Raw genomic sequence first — 18,494 nt, 5'->3', positions numbered from 1 at the left:
TAAGGGCTCTCCCTGAGAACACCGTGGGGGGAGACGGACTGAAGAGCAGAGCGACAGGAAGGAACGCGGTGAAGTTGTTGTCTGACATGCTAAAGCTATTCTGCCCATGGCTTCGCAGCATCAGCACTCCAGGAAGGAGGGGGACACGGAAGACTACTCCTAGCTGAAGAGCTGCTGGTGGTTAATGGCTACTGTGAGGGGAGTTATCTTTCTTTAGAAGGGTGGCTATGGGCAAGCTGTTATGACCATGTCATGAAAGCACAATAATCAGACCATCAAACTTGTCAGTCATTCAAAAAAAAGAAAGAAAGAAAGGAAAGCAGAGGGGTGTATTGAGAAGAAGGGAGCAGGAGCAGATAAAACAGGGGATGGGTGTGCGTGATTCTGATCAAAATGCATTATACACACACCCATGAAAATGTGAATGAATATATAATGATTATTTTAAAAATTGTTTTCCCACTGAGGAAATGGAGAAAAGTCTATGTAAATACAGTAGTTAATCGGTATTCATATGGGGTCAGTTCTAGATCCTTGAGGATACCCTCAGATACAAAAATCTGAGGCTGCACCAGTCTCCTTCAGGACGTGCTGTGGGGCTGGAGAGATGGCTCAGAGGTTAAGAGCATTGCCTGCTCTTCCAAAGGTCCTGAGTTCGATTCCCAGCAACCACATGGTGGCTCACAACCATCTCTAATGGGGTCTGGTGCCCTCTTCTGGCATGCAGGCATACACACAGACAGAGAATATTGCATACCAAATAAATAAATAAATAAATAAATAAATAAATAAATAAATAAATAAATAAATAAATAAATATCTGCCGGGCGGTGGTGGCGCACGCCTTTAATCCCAGCACTCGGGAGGCAGAGGCAGGCGGATCTCTGTGAGTTCGAGACCAGCTGAGTTCGAGACCAGCCTGGTCTACAAGAGCTAGCTCCAGGAAGGCTCTAAAGCCGCAGAGAAACCCTGTCTCGAAAAAACAAAAAAACAAAAAAACAAAAAAAAAAAAAAAAAAAGGACGTGCTGTGACTAGCCTAACACTGGGAATACCCCCCCCCCCACATGTCCACAGATTATCTCGAGCGAGGCGGGGCTGTCACAGGGAGAGGAGGTGGCAGCTCCAGGGACTTTGCATCCAGCACTCGATGTTTCAACGAGACCCTGTGGAGGGTCCAAATTTGGTGAGCGGGTTTGCCGAGGCTCGCACAGACTTTTGAGTCCTGTCTTTGCTGCTCAGCACAGGCAGCATTAGAATTTTGCTCTCCTTAGGCCTTCTCCCTGCCCATTCTTGGGTCTAAGCCATCACATATTTATCACCCAGATGTGGCACTTGTTTTGCATAGACTCAGGGCATCTGGGGGCTTAGAGCTGTGCTTTTCTTTCCACTGTGTCTTTAGAGTTTGTTTTAAAATAAGAATTTAATACTCATCGAAAGAAGGAAAAATTTCCTTTTAACAAGTTACAAGTCATTTCAAATAAATTATCACCAAATGAATCGAAATTATTTGCGTTTTGCCTATCAAGAAATCATTGATCTGTTGTTTCTACTGAAGTCTAATTGCTAAATAATTGCTTCTTCTCCCCTCCCCCCAAACTCAGAGATCCTCTTGCCTCTGCCTCCTGAGTACCAGGATTAAAGGCATGCACCACTGCCCATTAAAATTATCTTTCATAAGAGGACCACCAGAAAGCCAAACTTGGAACAGATCTCCACATTATGACGTATACTGGCTACTTTTAGAAGTGAAATCAGACACTAAGACTGGATACAGCAGAGTGAAGAATCCAGTTTTCTCTTCAAAAACGGTATAAAATGTGTGTCTCTGCGTGTTTAACCGCTACACAAACGGCAGTATGTCCACTTCCCATAAGAAAGATGGCATCAAAAGAAATTAAAATTACCCACAGAAGCTGGGCAGTGATGGTGCAGGCCTTTAATTTCAGCACTCAGAAGGCAAAAGGTAGAGGCCAGCTCGGCCTACAGAGTGAATTCCAGGACAGTTAGGGCTGTCTCAAAAAAACAAAAATAACCAGACAATTACCCACAGAACAGCGGCCTACACGGAAGGTCCCTCCCTACTCTCCAGCGCCTCTACAGTGAGGCCAGGCTGCCCGAGTATGACAAGGCTGGGCCTCTAAAGTGCCCTCCAAGTTTTAATTATTCGCTGTGGTCTTAAACAAAGAGATGTACTTTTTTAACCTGCGCAGTTGGTTACAGCCGGCAAAGGAGAGCTTGATGAGGAACAAGAGCTGAGCAGCCCTGTGCCACAGGGACAGCCAATCAGGACAAAGCAAGTCCTGGCGACCAGAACACTAAGTGTTCTCCTTCACTTGGATATCAGTTTTTGTTTCTTTGCTCTTTCTTCCTTTTACATGTTTTATTTGCTCTTGTGTTTCTGACGCAGGATTTCACGATTTCATGTAGCCTGGGATGGCTCTGGATGTACTACGTGGCCAAGGCTGACCTTGAACTCTGGATCCTTCTGCTTCTGCCCTCTAAGAGTTGGGATTATAGGCATGCTCTCAACACCCAGCTCCTCAACTTTAATCACAAAAATAGTGGAGGCTTGTTTTAAATGTAAAACAGCACAGAAGAGGACAAAGTGAGAATGTTCTGCGATATTCTTACCTGAGGCTTGACAAAAGCTAAACCCTGAAGGTGCTGCTGCAGAGGTTGTGGCTGAGGTGCCACCAAACACAGAGACTCCCTGCCCAAAGCTAGGGCTCTGACCAAAAGCAGGAGGGTTGTTTTGGCCAAACAGTGTCCCTCCTGTGTTGGTGGAAGCCTGTCCAAATGAGAAGGACCCAGGGCTGCTGGCACTCGAAGCGGCTCCAAAGACATTTGCACTGGTGGATGTGGGAGTAGAGGAGACAGACTGGCCAAAAACAGGTACAGAGCTGAACCCAGGCTGGCTGAAAGAGAAGCCACTCGCAGGGCTGCTTGTTGCTTGCCCAAAGGCTGGGGCCTGCCCAAATGTTGTCTGTCCAAAGACTGCAGGAGCTGCAGCACCAAACGCAGGGCTGCCAAATCCTGAGCTGCTGGCCTGGGGTGTGGCAGTGGCTGTGCTGCTGGCTGGCACCTGCCCAAACACGGGGGTGGCAGAGGGAGCAGTGGCTGTGTTACTGGAGAGCTGGCTGAATGCTGAGCTAGAACTGGCAGCAGCTGGCTGTGTGAAGACCGAGGAGCCAGAAGTGGCAGTCCCAAAGACAGCTGTCTCCGTGGCAGAAGCTGGGGCACTGCTGGAGGCTGTGGAGGCTGTGCTGGAGGTGGCAGGAGTACCCGAGGCTTCAATGACTGCTGAGCCTGCCTCTGTGAGAGCAGTTGCTACAATAGCAGCCTGCCCAGGCCCTGCAAAGGTGGAAGCAGGAGACACAGCCTCTGTCTTGCTGTCAGGGCCCCCTGGGGCTACTGGACTGGCCTCTGTAGATGCCACAAGACTGGCAGATGCTGGCGGGGTGGAGCTGCTGTCTGTGGTCTGCACAAGAACAGGTTCTTTTTTGACAGGGTCAGGCGTTTGCAGAGAAGCCTGGGGAGGCTGGATTGACTGTGGCTGAACTGGAAGGGAGGGTGTTGATGCTGAGACTTCACTGTGGCCTGACTTCTCGGTCACAGCGGATGGTATGGCCTCCTCTGTGTTCTTACCAGAGGATACAGGCGGGGAAGAAGCTGATGTTGAACTCAGGAGGCCACCGAATGACAAGGTGGGGAAAGATGCTGGAACTGAGGCAACTGAGGTCAATGTGGGGGCAGCTGATGGCGCTGTACTAGTCTGCTGGTTTCCAAATGAGAAACTGGTTTTGCTACCAGCCAGAGATGCCCCACCAAAACTGATGAGGCCAGAAGGTCCGGCACTGGTGAGAGGCAGAGCACCAAAGACTGCTGACGAGGAACTGCTAGTGCTTGCGCTCAGAGACGAGGCTGGTGCTGCTGGGGCAGGAGTCACAGAGGACGTCACAGAGGCCTCCACAGGCTTCCCTAACACTGAGGTGCTGGGAAAGCTAAACCCCGAGGGCTTGGCTGGCGGGACTCCAGCGAGGCTCACGGATGAGGCCTTACTGACCGGCTTTGCAGAGTCCTCAGCTTGGCCAACACGCAGTCCTGAAAAGCTCCCTAGTGTCTCTCCAGCTAGGGAGCTGGGGAACAGGAGCTCTCCCAGCTTGGACGCTGGAGTTTCCAATTTGCTAGGGGCAGTGGACACAGTAATTGCAGCAGGAGCTGCAGGTCTGCTGCTGGGCGGAGCAGAATCTCCCAGGGAGGCAGCCGTCACATAGGTGCTGGGTGACAGTGTGGCTCCTGCAGGAGGGGGTGAGCTTCCAGGAATGGTCTCACAGAAAGGTTTGCTTCCCCCGCCAAATGAGAATGCCTCAAACTGATTTGAGTCTTTAGTTGGGGGTGCTGCCCCTAGAAAGAAAAAGAAACCAGGAAAAGGGTTGGATTTAGCAAAATGTGACTTATCAGATCTCCACTGATTGCACTTCTACGGCAATCTCTCCCGGCTCTGACGGCAGAGTTCCCTGGAAAGCATGGAAGGACTACTCTCTATAGGAGCATTAGCCCTGACTGAGACAGCTCTAGATGAGAGGGAATGAAGAGTCTTTTCTGACCACTAAATCCCAACAAACATATGGCACCTAGGATATACAAAGTGAACAAATTATCCCCAGAGGAGCAGAGAAGCAGCTATCTATGTACTCTCAAAAGTGTGTCAGGTAATGGCTTCCCTCCCACCCTGCACATCAGCTATCTATGGATAATCATGACAGTCAATGACAGACCCGAACTGGAAGCTCGTCACTGTTTAAGGACAAAGAATGATAATTTTTACTACAATTACGTTTTTTTACTGGGGTTTTGCTGAGACAGGCATTTTACTACTGGTGACGTTGCTTATGGCTTTGTATTGTTATCTACCATGGTACTGATTCAGAGTTGATACAGGGTCACAATCACATCTTGTCCAGACTTTCATTTCCTATGATCTGGACAACGGCTTTGTTCTCCAAGCTTTCATACCTCTGAGCTGACTTTTACTCTAGCAAGTGAGAGTGGGCAGGACTGGGGAGAAGGCTGGGTGGGCATGCCTGAGCCACAGTATGAGGACCCAAGCCAGACTTCCCAATACCCACATAAAGCCAGAAAGATAGCATTCACCCAGGGTCCCCTAAAACAAGAGGGAAATTGGAGACAGGCTAATCCGTGGAACATGGGTTAGCTGGCAGGTCATATGGAATGGCAAACAAGGTGGAAGGCAGAACTGAGACCTCAGGTCATCCTCTGACCTCTACACATGCATGCTTGCTTCACACACATGAACACACGGGGGTGGGGTGGGAAAAGGTGAGCTACATCAAAGCAGGCAAAGCTTGAAAATGTTAGAGCCACACCCAGACCAGAATTAGAGTGTTTGCTGTACCTTCAATGCCCTGGCCCCATCTGGATATTAGGAGATATCCTTCTGACTAGGAAACTCCAGTGCTTGAGTGCCACACAGAAAGCACAGGGCAATCTGTTAGTTGGGCACAGTGGTATATGGTCTCAGGTACTCAGAGGAGGGTAAGGTAGGAAAGATCACTCATTTCCAGGAGCGTGAGGCCAGACTAAGCAACAGTAACACCATGTTTCATAATAAAATTTTAAAAAAGATTTGTTAAATACGAAGTATTAGGTTCTATTCCCAACACAAAAGCGGGGGAGGTGTGCGGTGGAGTGAAAAACTGAAGACTATTTATCCCATGCACAGCCCAGAACCCTGAATGAAGTAGGCAGACCATTAAAGCATGGCTCAGGACTGAAGGTGCCCTCTCGTTTATGCCTCGCATGCGTTTCAGCGCCGTGTTCCACCTCCCAGGCCTCTTTTTTTTTTTTTTTAAAGATTTATTAATTATGTATACAGTATTCTCAGTATTCTGTCTGTGTGTATGTCTGCAGGCCAGAAGAGGGCACCAGACCCCATTACAGATGGTTGTGAGCCACCATGTGGTTGCTGGGAATTGAACTCAGGACCTTTGGAAGAGCAAGCAGTGCTCTTAACCACTGAGCCATCTCTCCAGCCCCCCCCCCCCCCCTTTTCTAACTAACTTAGAGACAGTGCAGTGCTACATTGCCTAGGCTGGCCTCGACTACCTCTGTAGCCTAGACACACTTTAACTTGTGATTCTCCTACCTCAGATTCCCAAGTCGCTGTGATTATAAGCCTGTGTCACCAGACCCACAAAGGTGACAGAAGACACTGGGTTAGAGGAAAACTAGCTGAAGGCAAACTCTGCAAAGGAAATTTGACCCAATGCAGGTAGCCTGCTATGGAGGTTCACGTGTTACACTAAACTCCACCAAGCAGTTGATATTTCATACTTCCTAATAAAAACACTTCGCTTCATAGTAAAGGCTTCCTTTTTTTTTTTTTTTTCTTTTTTTTTTGGTTTTTCGAGACAGGGTTTCTCTGCAGCTTTTTTAGAGCCTGTCCTGGAACTAGCTCTTGTAGACCAGGCTGGCCTCGAACTCACAGAGATCCGCCTGCCTCTGCCTCCCGAGTGCTGGGATTAAAGGCATGCGCCACCACCGCCCGGCTAAGGCTTCCTTTTAAATGAAATAAAATATACTTAACTACTCAGGCAGAGCTTGGAGGACCTTGACAAAATGTTCTTTTTTGGGTGGGTCCAGAATACAACTTGAGGTTACGGATTCCTAGCACACACAGACTAGGACCAGGTTTGATCTTTTCTTCCATTGTACTGTGTCTACCTTATTTTGGGCCCAAATTCAAATGTTAATATAATATTAGATGTTACAGCAAACAACTTTGAGAAGCAAGTCTTTCCCCTGCTCATAATTATGCAAACAGATTGATTTTCCTCACAACAAGTTGTTTATAAAATATTACATTACCAGCACTTAGAGGTAGAGGCAGGAGGATCTCTCAGTTTGAGGCCAGCTTGTTCTACAAACAGTCAGGTTACACAGAGAAATCCTGATTCAAAACAAAAAACCCATAAAAACAAAACAAACAAACAAACAAACAAAACCAACCAACCAAAAAAAAAAAAAAAAAAAAAACCAAAACAAAACACCAACAACCCTCCACCAAACCCATCTATATTAACATCCTTTATTTTCTGTGTATGCGTGTGCGACAGGCAGGACAGCAGTCAGGAGTCAGCTCTCTCCTTCCACCATGTGCTCAGCCCTCTCACCAGCGCCATAGCAGGCTCTAGATCCAAGATTCTGCTGCTGCTCGACTTTTACAAATGAAAGCCAGTGCCATCTGTGTGCTGAGCTACTCCTAGCCCTTTGACATGCCTCTAATGCATATCACCATTGTCAACCTGACTGCAGGAACTGTGAACAAGACCCAGGGAGTCAGAAAGTCACTACACATGCATATACGACCACTCCTTAAGGAAACACAAAAGAACACTGTGCAACATGGGGACTGTACCTGGAGCGGCAGTGAGACCAGAAGACGGAGCTGGTGTGATTGTCCCAAAAGTGAAGGCAGTCCTGACGAGTGGAAAAGGAGAAGTCAGAAAGGAACAAACTTAAGACGGAACATCAGCCAGTAATAGTCCTCCTTATAATTCATTCACACAATCTGCCTTTGAAGAATTTACTCCCAGTGATAAGCAACAGCAGAGTTCAAATACGTATCTCAGAGGCGGTAAAGCCACGTCAGCACATACCAGCAGAGGAGGAACGGCAGCAGGACGGCTGTGGCTGGGCAGAGGCTGATGTGAGAAAGCACAGCTGCAGCAGTGAAACGGACTAAGAATGAGCATGGGAAGACATTGGAGCAGACGCTCGCCTAGTGAGGGGAAGGGAGGACAGGACAGCCTCCGGGCACCCACCTCAGGAGACCTGCTGCGCCGAGAGTGCAGCAGGGGTGTGAAGCAACACACTGCAGACTGCAGCAAGAGCACACATTTTCAACTGAGTAACTCCAAAACAAAGCCTGCTAAATACAGTCAATAATGCCAAGATCCAGGTTTTCTCATCTGTTGTTGCCATCCTCAAATCGACAAAGACCTTCTAAGGATATGCTGCACATTTTTTACCATATTAAAAAGCAAAAACATTTTTTTCTTTTCAATTAGCTTGCCTCAACCTCAGCACTCCCCCGCCCCCCAAAAAAAAAATCAAATAGGCCACTGGCTTCCTGACCCAAACCTTTCCAGCTCTTTTTTTTTTTACCCCCCAGCTTTCTTTACAAATTGGAAGTGTACTGTCATTTCAAAGACATGAAGACTAATTATGATTTATTATTTATTACTGTAAAGAATACAGTAATCCTGGCCCTGACCTACTCTTTAAAATCTGCTCCAATTATGCCTGGAAGGTATGGATGTAATGATCTACAAAAATGGAGAACACGTACAACTTCCAATTGATTTCAGTGCCCTTTTATCCTGCTGCGTTGGAGGATGCTCAGGAACACTTGGCTCAGAGGAAAGGGAGTGAAGTAGTGGGGATCAGGTACAGAGGCAGACAGTGAAAGCATTAGGAGCTTCTCTAAAAGAAATGAGTACACAGCCTTTCAGTGGTAACTAAAAGTCACAGTCTGACTCCAGCAAAACCAGGAAGCGCCAGCTTCAGCACCTTGCCTGGCTTTTACGACAGTACCCAGAAAATGGGCACTGTCCACAGGGAATAAAGAATAAAATTTAGAAAAGTCTGATTTGTTTCATCAACCTGACTCACAAATCTATACCATGTCACTGTTTCCTGAAACCAGAGGCCCCTTACTGAACACAGTGGGTTGGGGCAGGAGGTTCAGGAGCTTAAGGCCATCCTTGGCCACACAGCAAATTTGGGATCAGCCTGAGGTACACGAGTCTCTCTGTTGAGCCCCCCATTCCCTACTCAAAGATCAGAATTTCGGAATGGTTACTGTCTTTCACGGCATTCTCTGTGCAGGTCATGAGCTCCGACTCAGTGCAGTTAGGACCACCCATCCCACAGCCATGCTGACTACCACTCAGCAGGGTCAGAATACAAACACCAGACACACTGGCCGACCTACAGAAGTGGACAAATGTTCTCTGCCAGAAAAAAAAAATGAGGTTTAGGCTTAAAAAAGAGTAAATACGATAATAACCCTGAATTGAAAAGGGAAAATAGATTCACATTACAAGGTTCAACACTGCCACTGTCTGTAGATTCACTGGCACAGATATGAGAGCTCAGGGTTCGTGTGGATGTGGTTGATAATAACTGAGGAAAGAACTTAAGTTCACCACTGACCCTGATGGAGCAAAGGAGAAAGGCTTGTTGAGCTGCCCCACAGCAGATGGAGTCAAGGTCACCGCAGATTCTGTCTTGGCTGTCCCTGGACCTGAAATGGAGAAAATAAGGACATTTTGCAAGTCATCCAGAGTGCTGTTCTAGTCTGTAATCCCTACAGCTCAGACCGTGTGTTATTGCCCAGAGCCTGCCGTGTGCTGGGGGTCTCTCAGTCTTGTTCTTTGGCTCTGTCAATGCTGATGTCAAATCAAGGCATGCCACACTCTCCTTCCCAGAAAAGAATCTCTGCAGCCTAAATCAAGGATGGCAAACTGCCTTTCACATAATGTAGTTTTATAATTACTTGAACTTAAGTTACACTGCAGGGAGAAAACCCGAAGAGAAGCAGGAGGATATAGCTAGTGTTTCTGAGTAATCTTTCAGGGCAACTTAGATCTACTTATCTACCCATTTTTGCCCTTTTCATAAAAGGATGGTTGCTTTTTTTTTTTTTTAATTCAGCAAATACCAACTTTCTTTTTTCTTAGCTACAGAGGTAATGGACACTTGCTACATATAATTACTCTAGAAAATAGAAGTGCAGACACTAAGGCCAGTGGCCATCAGCCCCATGTTAAGCTTGACTCCATACTGAAATGCAATGTGGTTCATAGACACATGCTCAGTGCAGCCTTGTCCACAACTGTGAAACAGAAGCGTCTGTGTTGTCAGAAGTGCTGCTGAGATGCTGAGGCCATTAAGATGCCTAAGGCGAATCTGCCAGGAAGAGAACAGGATGTTCACTCTAACAGGGCTGGAGTAGGAACACAGCTACAACAGCACACGGGAAACGTCTGTTCATGTTTAAACAATAACGTGAGCTGGTGAGATGGCCCAGCGGGTAAAGGTACTTGCTGTCAAGACTGAAAGACAGAGCTGGATTCCTGGGACCCACATGGTGGAAGGAGAGTGACTTCTGCAGTTGTCCTGACACCCACATGAGCAATGGTATGCATACCCTTCTGCTACAGAAATGCAACAATGCTAAAAAACAATAAACAAAAGGTGGCACTTGTGAAGTTGAGCAGGAAGATTGCTATAAGCTCATGGACAAGGCTAGCCTGAGCTACAGCATAGTGTGCTATATATAGTGAGTTATAGGTTAGCCTGAGCTACCATGTAGGAATCTACCTCAAGTAAAAAAGAAAAGGTTTCTGCAAAGGCATGCAGGGTTTCAGCCTAAAAGAGAAAAGTTCTTCTCTAAGCCTTAACCACCCTGCAGGTGAAGACAGCAGAGGAGAGCAAGCGGCTGAGCGCCAACACAAGCCACACTGCTGCCTGAGATGCTGCTTTAGAGGCCTTTGTCTCCTTGAGTCTTAATTTTAACTGCAACAAAGGGGTCTGCAATGAAGTCATTTAAAGAACTAAGATAAACGCTCTTCTGGAACTTTTTCAGAAATATTAACCAGAAAGAGACACATCTGTTTGAATTCTAAATGAATCAAGTCTTTGCTGAACCCACTAAACTTATGCTGGTCTATGTCACAGTAGTTTGCTTGTGTGTCAGATCAGAAGGCTCTGGACGACAGAGAAGGAAGTGACTGGGTGACTGGTGGCCATTCTGAGAACAGCTGCTATGTGATGTTCAGTCTCTGACAGAACTGCTTGAGAGACGCAGAGTGGCGGGTGATATGCAGAACCAGGTCAGCAAGGCTGATCAAATGGAAGCCGGGGTGCCCAAGAGTGGCAACAGGAGATCAACTGCAGACACAGAGAAAGCTCCAGTGACTGTGGAGAGCCAATGAAGTCCCGAGGGAACGTGTAATGCTTGACAGGGTCCTGGCCATGTCAAGGACCAATGGCTCAACTCTTTCAGAAGGAAACAGCAAAGCTTTCTTTCCTGGTCTAAGTGTGAACGTTGATAGTGTGTGCAGAAAATGCCCACTGAAGCCTTTTCCAACACCCCTATTCACAGCCTGAAAACTGCTCCCTACTGACACTGCTCCTATCAACATTAGCCAAATGCGCCTCCTTATTTAGCTGTATGTCTAAAACCCTACTTCCCTATTTATCTATATGTGATAACCCTGCCTCCATGTTCAACTATACAGAATAAGCATGCTGAGTTTCCAGGATGCTGTGGGTAGTCCACCTAATCCCTGCTTTTCTGTGAGCCTGTGTGTTTGTCTTTTCTCATTCCCTTGTCAGCCTAGTCAGGCCATTCCCTGAAGCCGTGCAAGTCTTGGCACTTAGGCAATGTATACTAAGGAGAAAATACTTCCAGCTTCTGTAAAAAGTAACTTAATTACAAACACCTATAAATAATTCCAGCTTCTGTAAAAAGTAACTTAATTACAAACACCTATGCTTAAGTTAATTGGCAAGTCTGTGAAGCTACAAAACCTTGTATTATTAGCTTACCTAATGAGATCTTACACCGTAACAAATCTGTTTTATTTTATCTATTTTAACAGCTTTTGAATAGTCATTGCAAGGGGGCTGGGAATGTAGCTCAGTGGAAGAGTGCTTCCCAAGCATGCAGAAAGCCCTGCACTGTAAAAACCAGGCACGGTGGCACAAGCAGAGAATCTCAGCACTGGGGAACCAGAGGTTAAAATCATCCTAGGCTACAGTACTTTGTCATGCCTGAGCTATATGAGACCCCCTAGTGGACAAGAAAGGAAACGAAGAGAGGGAGGGCAAGGTAAGGGACAGGGTAGGGAAAGAGACAGGGTAGGGGCAGGGGAGGGGAGAGTAATTTATAATCTGTAAGGGTGCTATAAGGCATGAGAATCTTTTCCCTTTAAGAAGAGGGAACAGTGATCAACTGTCTAATATGCTTCTAACAATGACCATGCAGCGAGGCATGAAGACATTGCTATTGCTTCTTTTAGAAAAAGAACATCAAAGCTGTGCAGTGGTGGTGCATGCATTTAATCCCAGTACTCGGGAGGCAGAGGCAGACGGATCTCTGTGAGTTTGAGGCCAGCCTGGTCTACAAAAGCAAGTTCCAGGACAGGCTCCAAAGCTACAGAGAAATCCTGTCTTGAAAAACCAAAAAGAAAAAAGAAAAAAAAATATCAAAAGTTTTCTCTATGCTGAGTCTAAATTCTTTCAAATTCAACTCCAAATTTCAGAAATTCGTAAAGGGCTTATCAACAGCCTTGCAATTCCTCAAAGCTGAGGCCTTCGGAACACGGCATCTTGTGTGCCTGCCTGCTGGCTCTGTGGTCTGCACAGAGAACTATCAGGAGCATCTTTCAGCTTCATTCTCATCAACAAACTTACAGACTCACCTGCTGCTTTATCGCCAGCGGACAACTGACCGGATGCTGCTGTGGGTCCCGATGGCTTGAAGCAATTTATCAGAGACCCCTGCACAGAACACAAAAATGTTTACGTTAAACCGCTAACCATCGTTAAATGGACACGTAAAATGGAACCACAAAGCCATAAACTAAGCAAGCACAAAAACTTGAGTTCAGCTTAATTACCCCAAAAAAGGGAGAAACAACCAATGTTTTAACCTCTGACATCATACTGGAGACACCTGTGCGGCACAAAGATGGCTTCTCAGCGCCTAGGACAGTGACCAGCACAAACGCGGCATTTGGATACTTGGTAGAGGAGTGAGTGGGCAAAGGAGGGGCGGTCCTTGCAACTAGTGAACTCCAACAGAGCGAGCAGGAAGGCAGCACTTCCGTCCTCACCGGTCACGGTGTATGACTTAACAACACACCCTCCAGAAGAACAGAGGCAAAGGGAGGAACAGGGTGGTGCTGGGAACTCCCAATGGGCAGCTATGAAGACACAGCCTCCAACTCTTGTTTCAAGGGCAATCTAAAGCTGCTGTCTCTAAGGCAGACATGAGAGAAACCAGAGCTGCAGGCTAAGACAACCCACACCCAGCACTGACGCTCAACGGTGCAGTGGGAGAAGTCAAGGGCAGAGAACCGGCAGCTACTGACTGGGTGAGCCCCACTAAGTCCCCTGACCTCAGCTGCCTCAAAAAGGACATATCTAAACACCTGTTGTACAAGTCAGTTGCATGAAGTGAGATAATACTGTCAAACAAACAAACAAAAAACCCAAAACTAAACACAAAACAAAAAAATCCCTGCAAACTACATATGGTCTATGGAGACAAGCAGAAAGTCAATGGTCCATGAAGACAGTATCTGGCCTTAACTTATTACTCTTGTTAACCATGTCAAGGCTGGCATGAATTATGGAAAAGAAGTAACAGTCTTTCTGAGATTCACATTCACTGAAATGAAGTCAAGCCATAAAATGATCTTCGGCTACAGAGACAGTGCGCATAGCTGCTAAGGGACACAGCAGTCAGATACCTGCTTAGCTTGGCTGGAGGCCACCGGGGCTAACACTGCATGCGGTGTTTTGGCTGTTGAGTGCGGCACCGAAGGACTGAAAGACAGAAAGCATTTGCTCAGAGACAGGGCTGGGGACAACACGCTCATCCTCGAGCCAGGTCCCTGTTCAACAGATGCAAACTTTGAGGCAGAATACAGACGTCTGAGACCCCAACCAAACTCAATTTGTTAAAGAAATAATTAGCTTTTAAAAGGAAATCTGGTTTTCAATTGTATAAAATTCAAAACAATGCTCTTGTTAGCTTTTTCCTTTCTACAATTCCATGAAACAATTTGCAATCATTTCCAAACAGATGCTGTTCTTACTGGGACAACTGGCACTCTTTGTTCCTGCTTCCCTAGTTTTAGACCATATGGGGAAGTCCCGATTCTCTTTTTCAAAGTCTGAGAAAAGATGTTCAACAGACTCTGTGGGGAACAAACGACCAATCGCACACACAAGGGTGCTGCCGGAGACTGGATGCTTGCAGAGCCGGAGGCAGATTCCACAGCACTGCTGCTCCACTTCCACCATGCATCTTGGCTACTCTATGAACATACACGCAATTTCCAGACACCTCTCGCCAGCTCTAAACACTGTACTCAGGGACCACTGCTTCCCTCCCAGCTAGTGAGAGCATATGAAGAACCCACACAGTGCAATCGCAGACGGAAGTCCTCAGCATTTAGGGGAAGCTTTTCAATGTCATTGTCCTCAACCTAAAGCTACTTAACTGGAATGTATAGCAGCAGTTTTGCAGTTGTGGGATCTGTTTTCTAGAACACTTTTCAGATTTGAGGGAGGAGTAATAACTTTCCATCAAAAATTAATGTGATACCAGGTGGTGGCACACATCTTTAATCCCAGCACTTGGGAGGCAGAAGCAGAAGGACCAATAAGTTCAAGGCCAGCCTGGTCTACAGAGAGTTCTGGGACACAGAAACCTTATCTTGGGGAGAGAAAAAGAAAAAGGAATTTAAAAAGGGAAGATAAGCTCACAGCTCATCAATGAACATCAGCAAATAGCTTTGTCTTTACAGTCCGCCTGGATTCTCTCTGGGAGTAAGAGAGATGCTTCCCTGACTTGATTAGACTGGGGAAGAAAAACAGACTCATTTTCAGCGAAACAGAACCCCCATGATAATTCTGTCAGAACAAACAGTGTCCAAGGCGTTCCACCACAGAGGTCCTCAGGTGCCGTGCATACCAGCGGCTCTGCTTATCTCCAACAGAGAGAAGCACTGTGCTGGGAAGACTGCTGGGTCCCAAGATCCCCAGGTGGATTCAGTCCACATGCTGACAGAAACAGTTTGAACTCAGGGACCCACAAGGGAAATGAACCTCTCTTATGTGAAAACAGAAATGAAGATTGAAAACAGCAATTTATCCAAATCCTGGAAAATATTTATACCCAAAATTTAGTGACAACATGATAAATCATGACAGCTTAGTTGCATGCAGTTACTGTTCTATTTCCTTGTGACTATGACACACGTCTCCTGGGCATCCCGAGTCCCCAAACACAGAGCAGGAGGCACAGCACTAGCACACTATGCCATGTGACACCTCTGTAGAGAAACACTGTTTGGCACGAGTAGACAATAAACCTACCCATAAGCCAGCTTCAAGAAATCTCTACCACAACAAAGAGTTACAGCAAAGAACAGTACACTCTCCAACAAATACACTCAAAGAATGTGTACAAACAAAGACCAAGTGAAAGATGTCAGCAACGAGAAATGTTCATGAGAATATGTGGGAAACTCAGGTGCAGAATTAACATACTCTGCTGTCCAGCAAGAGGACCCTGAAATAGATCTGACATCACTTGTACACTCTGTTCTCAAAAGGAAAAACCGGGCTAGAGAGGCTACGAGCACAAGCAGTTCACGGTCGCCCGCAGCCAATCCCTGGCAATACAGTGCCTTCTTCTGGCCTATACTGGAACCAGGCACACTCATGACGTACACATATAACATGCATGCAAACACCACACACACACACACACACACACACACACACACACGATCTAAAAAAGGAAGCCACTATCACAGGACCATAGCAGAAAACAAAACAGTGAGAACCAGAGTTGTGAGGCATTCCAGTGTCTTGCAGGCCCTTTCTTAGTGGTAAGTGTTCTGTCCACTGCTGGGAAGGGGTCAAAAATAACTCAATTCTTCATGGGGTTGGAGAGATGGCTCAACAGTTAAGAGCACCGGCTGTTCTTTCAGGGGAGCCAGGTTCAATTCCCAGAACCCACATGGCAGCTCACACTATCTGTGACTCCAGTTCCCTGGGATCGACATCTTCATGCCAATACACATAAAGTTATATTTAAAAGGAATCATTCTTTCACCCATTTTAACAGCTTAAATGGCCTAAAACAGAAACACATGTTTTCTTTTAGAGAATTTTAATTATTAGCATATCTTTTAATAAATACTCATATTTGATGGGGCAGAACCAAACTAGATACTACTGAATTATGTAATGAATACTGAAATCTTTGGCATCCATTCGTAAGTGAAGCAAGTAAGTAGAGAGGACAGCTTATCAAAAAAATAAGAAATGACAACCAACCTACAGGGAAAAAGAGAAACTAATAAAAATTACTTTGTATATTTATTGGGCTTTTTAGAAGCAGGGTTTCTCTGTGTAGTCCTGGCTGTCCTAGAACTCATTCAGTAGACCAGGCTGGCCTCAAATTCTGAGATTGGCCCGCCTCTGCCTCCCAAGGGCTGGGACTAAGTGTGAACCACCATGCCTAGCTACTCTCAATCTGGGGTCATGACTCTGCAGGTTGAATGAAGCTTTTACAGGGGTAGCCTACAACCATCAGAAAATATTTACATTACGATTCATTACAGTAATAAAATTAGTTATAAAGTAGCAAGAAAATTAATTTTATGGCTGGGGTCACCACAACACAAGGAACTGTATTAAGGGGGTCACAGCATTAGGAAGGTTGAGAAGCAACCTTGGATTTAAGAATCCAAACCTATTGAGGCATTTCTGAAACTTTGTCTCTGTCTCAGAAGAAACTGCAGTTCCATTGAAGAGACTTTTGTTTGGACAGTGCTTTTTCTTCAGGACATTAGCTGATAGGTGTGTCCCAAGACAGAGACAAACAAGGTAGATCTCTTTGAGCTCAAGACTAGTTAGGGCCACAGTGAGACCCTGTCTCAAAAACCAAACAGATTTTCAAGAGTAAATAAGAAATACATTTGTAACCTCTTTACAACAACGCACCACAGGGTGTGAGCTGGGCAGAAACAGACAGGAGAGGAGAAACGGATCTCTGTGCTAGGTGTGCGCTAAACACGATCACTTGACAGACTACGCTGAGGAAGACTGTATCCTCTACAGCCGAATGGAGTTATCATCAATGAGCCAACAAAAAAGACTAACCAGTACACAAATACTCCAGTAAAGAATGTGAGAGGCTATTAGGAGTTGCCATAAACAAGTCTTTCTTTGCTGTGAATTTAGAAAAAGAAGCTTCAAAACCAGTAACCTCTTCAAGTCAGGAAATCACAAGAACAAATATAAACCAGTCCTGAGTCCAGACGGGAGCAGCACTGCAGTTCAAGCTAAGTCTATGCCACACAAGATGAGAGTCTGTCTCAAAAGAAACCAATCAATGCACAAGACTGATCCAGCCATTTATTTCCGTGAACAAAGACAACAGGAGTGTCAGAAATTCAGGGTTCAGCAACATTCTGAGTTCAAGGTCAACTTGGACCATGAGACTTATGAGAGAGGGGAGCATGGGGACCGGGACAGGGACGAAGACACGGACAGAGGGATGGACGGACGAACGAATGATTATCCTGACACAATAAAAAAAGGTAAACTGCAGATTACTATTTTTTAAAATTTTCAGAAGATTATTTTTACTTATATGTATGTATCTGTGCAGGTACCTTCTGAGGTCAGAAGAGGTTGTCAGATCACAGGCAGTTGTGAGCCATCTCTCCAGCTCCTAGATTAATATTATTCATTAAGATAGATGCAGGAATTCTTAAAATGTCAGCAAACTGATTAGAATCATGTACTTAAAGGGCGATCGGTCAATGGTGTGGCAATAAGCAGAGTGAAGCGGCCATACCTCACACCACTACAGAAGTACACTCAAAAAAGGTTTGAAATCTAAAACATATATGCTAAACCTTAAGACCCTCAAAGGATTAGATGTGTCAATGACATGCAGGGGCACTGAGCTGGGGCTGCAATGAGCACTTGTTGCTGGGTCATGGAACAGTCATGGCCAGTACAGCGGTAGGAGGAGGACTGACTATTGCTGCTGCAGGGTCTGCAGGCCATTACATTTTACAAGCTAGGAAGTACACAGAACCTAAAATGGAAACAGTTTCCTAAAGCCTACCAAAATCTGTCTTCAGTGGTGGGCTCTACAGAGGAAGGTGTGAACCCAAAATGACAAAACAGGAGGCAGTATTAGAACTAGGTGCAAGCCTAGGTGCTTCCCCTAAAGGGAAGATTAGAGACGTTCACTGATGAGTTTGGCTCTTAAAGCACCCAGGCAAGGGGGCGATGACCTCCTTATGCAACAGCCCAAATCAGTGATGTGAAGACTTACTACAAGGTCAAGCTAAAAATAAAGTAAGTACGTGAATCTTAAGTCCATTTGTCTATGTATAAGAACCAATTTTTGGGCTGGGTGGTGGTGGCGCACACCTTTAATCCCAGCGCTCAGGAGGCAGAGGCAGGCAGATCTCTGTGAGTTCGAGGCTAGCCTGGTCTACAAGAGCTATTTCCAGGACAGGCTTCAAAGCTACAGAGAAACCCTGTCTCGAAAAAAAAAAAACCCACCAATTTTTGTAATAAGATGACATAAGAGTTACATTTTATGACCCGTGATTAGGCATTCTGTCTCAAGGGAGGTGGA

At 45.9% G+C, this 18,494-nt stretch overlaps 1 protein-coding gene across 3 annotated transcripts in view; it reads right to left on the bottom strand.

Annotated features, from left to right (window-relative positions):
- Nup214 (nucleoporin 214) overlaps positions 1-18,494 on the bottom strand; it is an 83,622-nt gene that overhangs the window by 20,961 nt on the left and 44,167 nt on the right. For all 3 annotated transcript variants that reach the window (XM_038336347.2, XM_038336348.2, XM_038336349.2), the window contains 5 exons: positions 13,567-13,642; positions 12,514-12,592; positions 9,239-9,329; positions 7,440-7,501; positions 2,633-4,405 (listed from right to left, as the gene is read on the bottom strand). In XM_038336347.2, the coding sequence (XP_038192275.1) occupies positions 2,633-4,405; positions 7,440-7,501; positions 9,239-9,329; positions 12,514-12,592; positions 13,567-13,642 (2,081 nt within the window). The remainder of the gene's footprint in view (positions 1-2,632; positions 4,406-7,439; positions 7,502-9,238; positions 9,330-12,513; positions 12,593-13,566; positions 13,643-18,494) is intronic.

The sequence above is a fragment of the Arvicola amphibius genome, chromosome 7 (assembly GCF_903992535.2).
Source record: "Arvicola amphibius chromosome 7, mArvAmp1.2, whole genome shotgun sequence".
Lineage (NCBI taxonomy): Eukaryota > Metazoa > Chordata > Mammalia > Rodentia > Cricetidae > Arvicola > Arvicola amphibius.
Note: the sequence above shows the minus strand (reverse complement) of the source record. Positions and strands in the feature narration are given on the sequence as shown.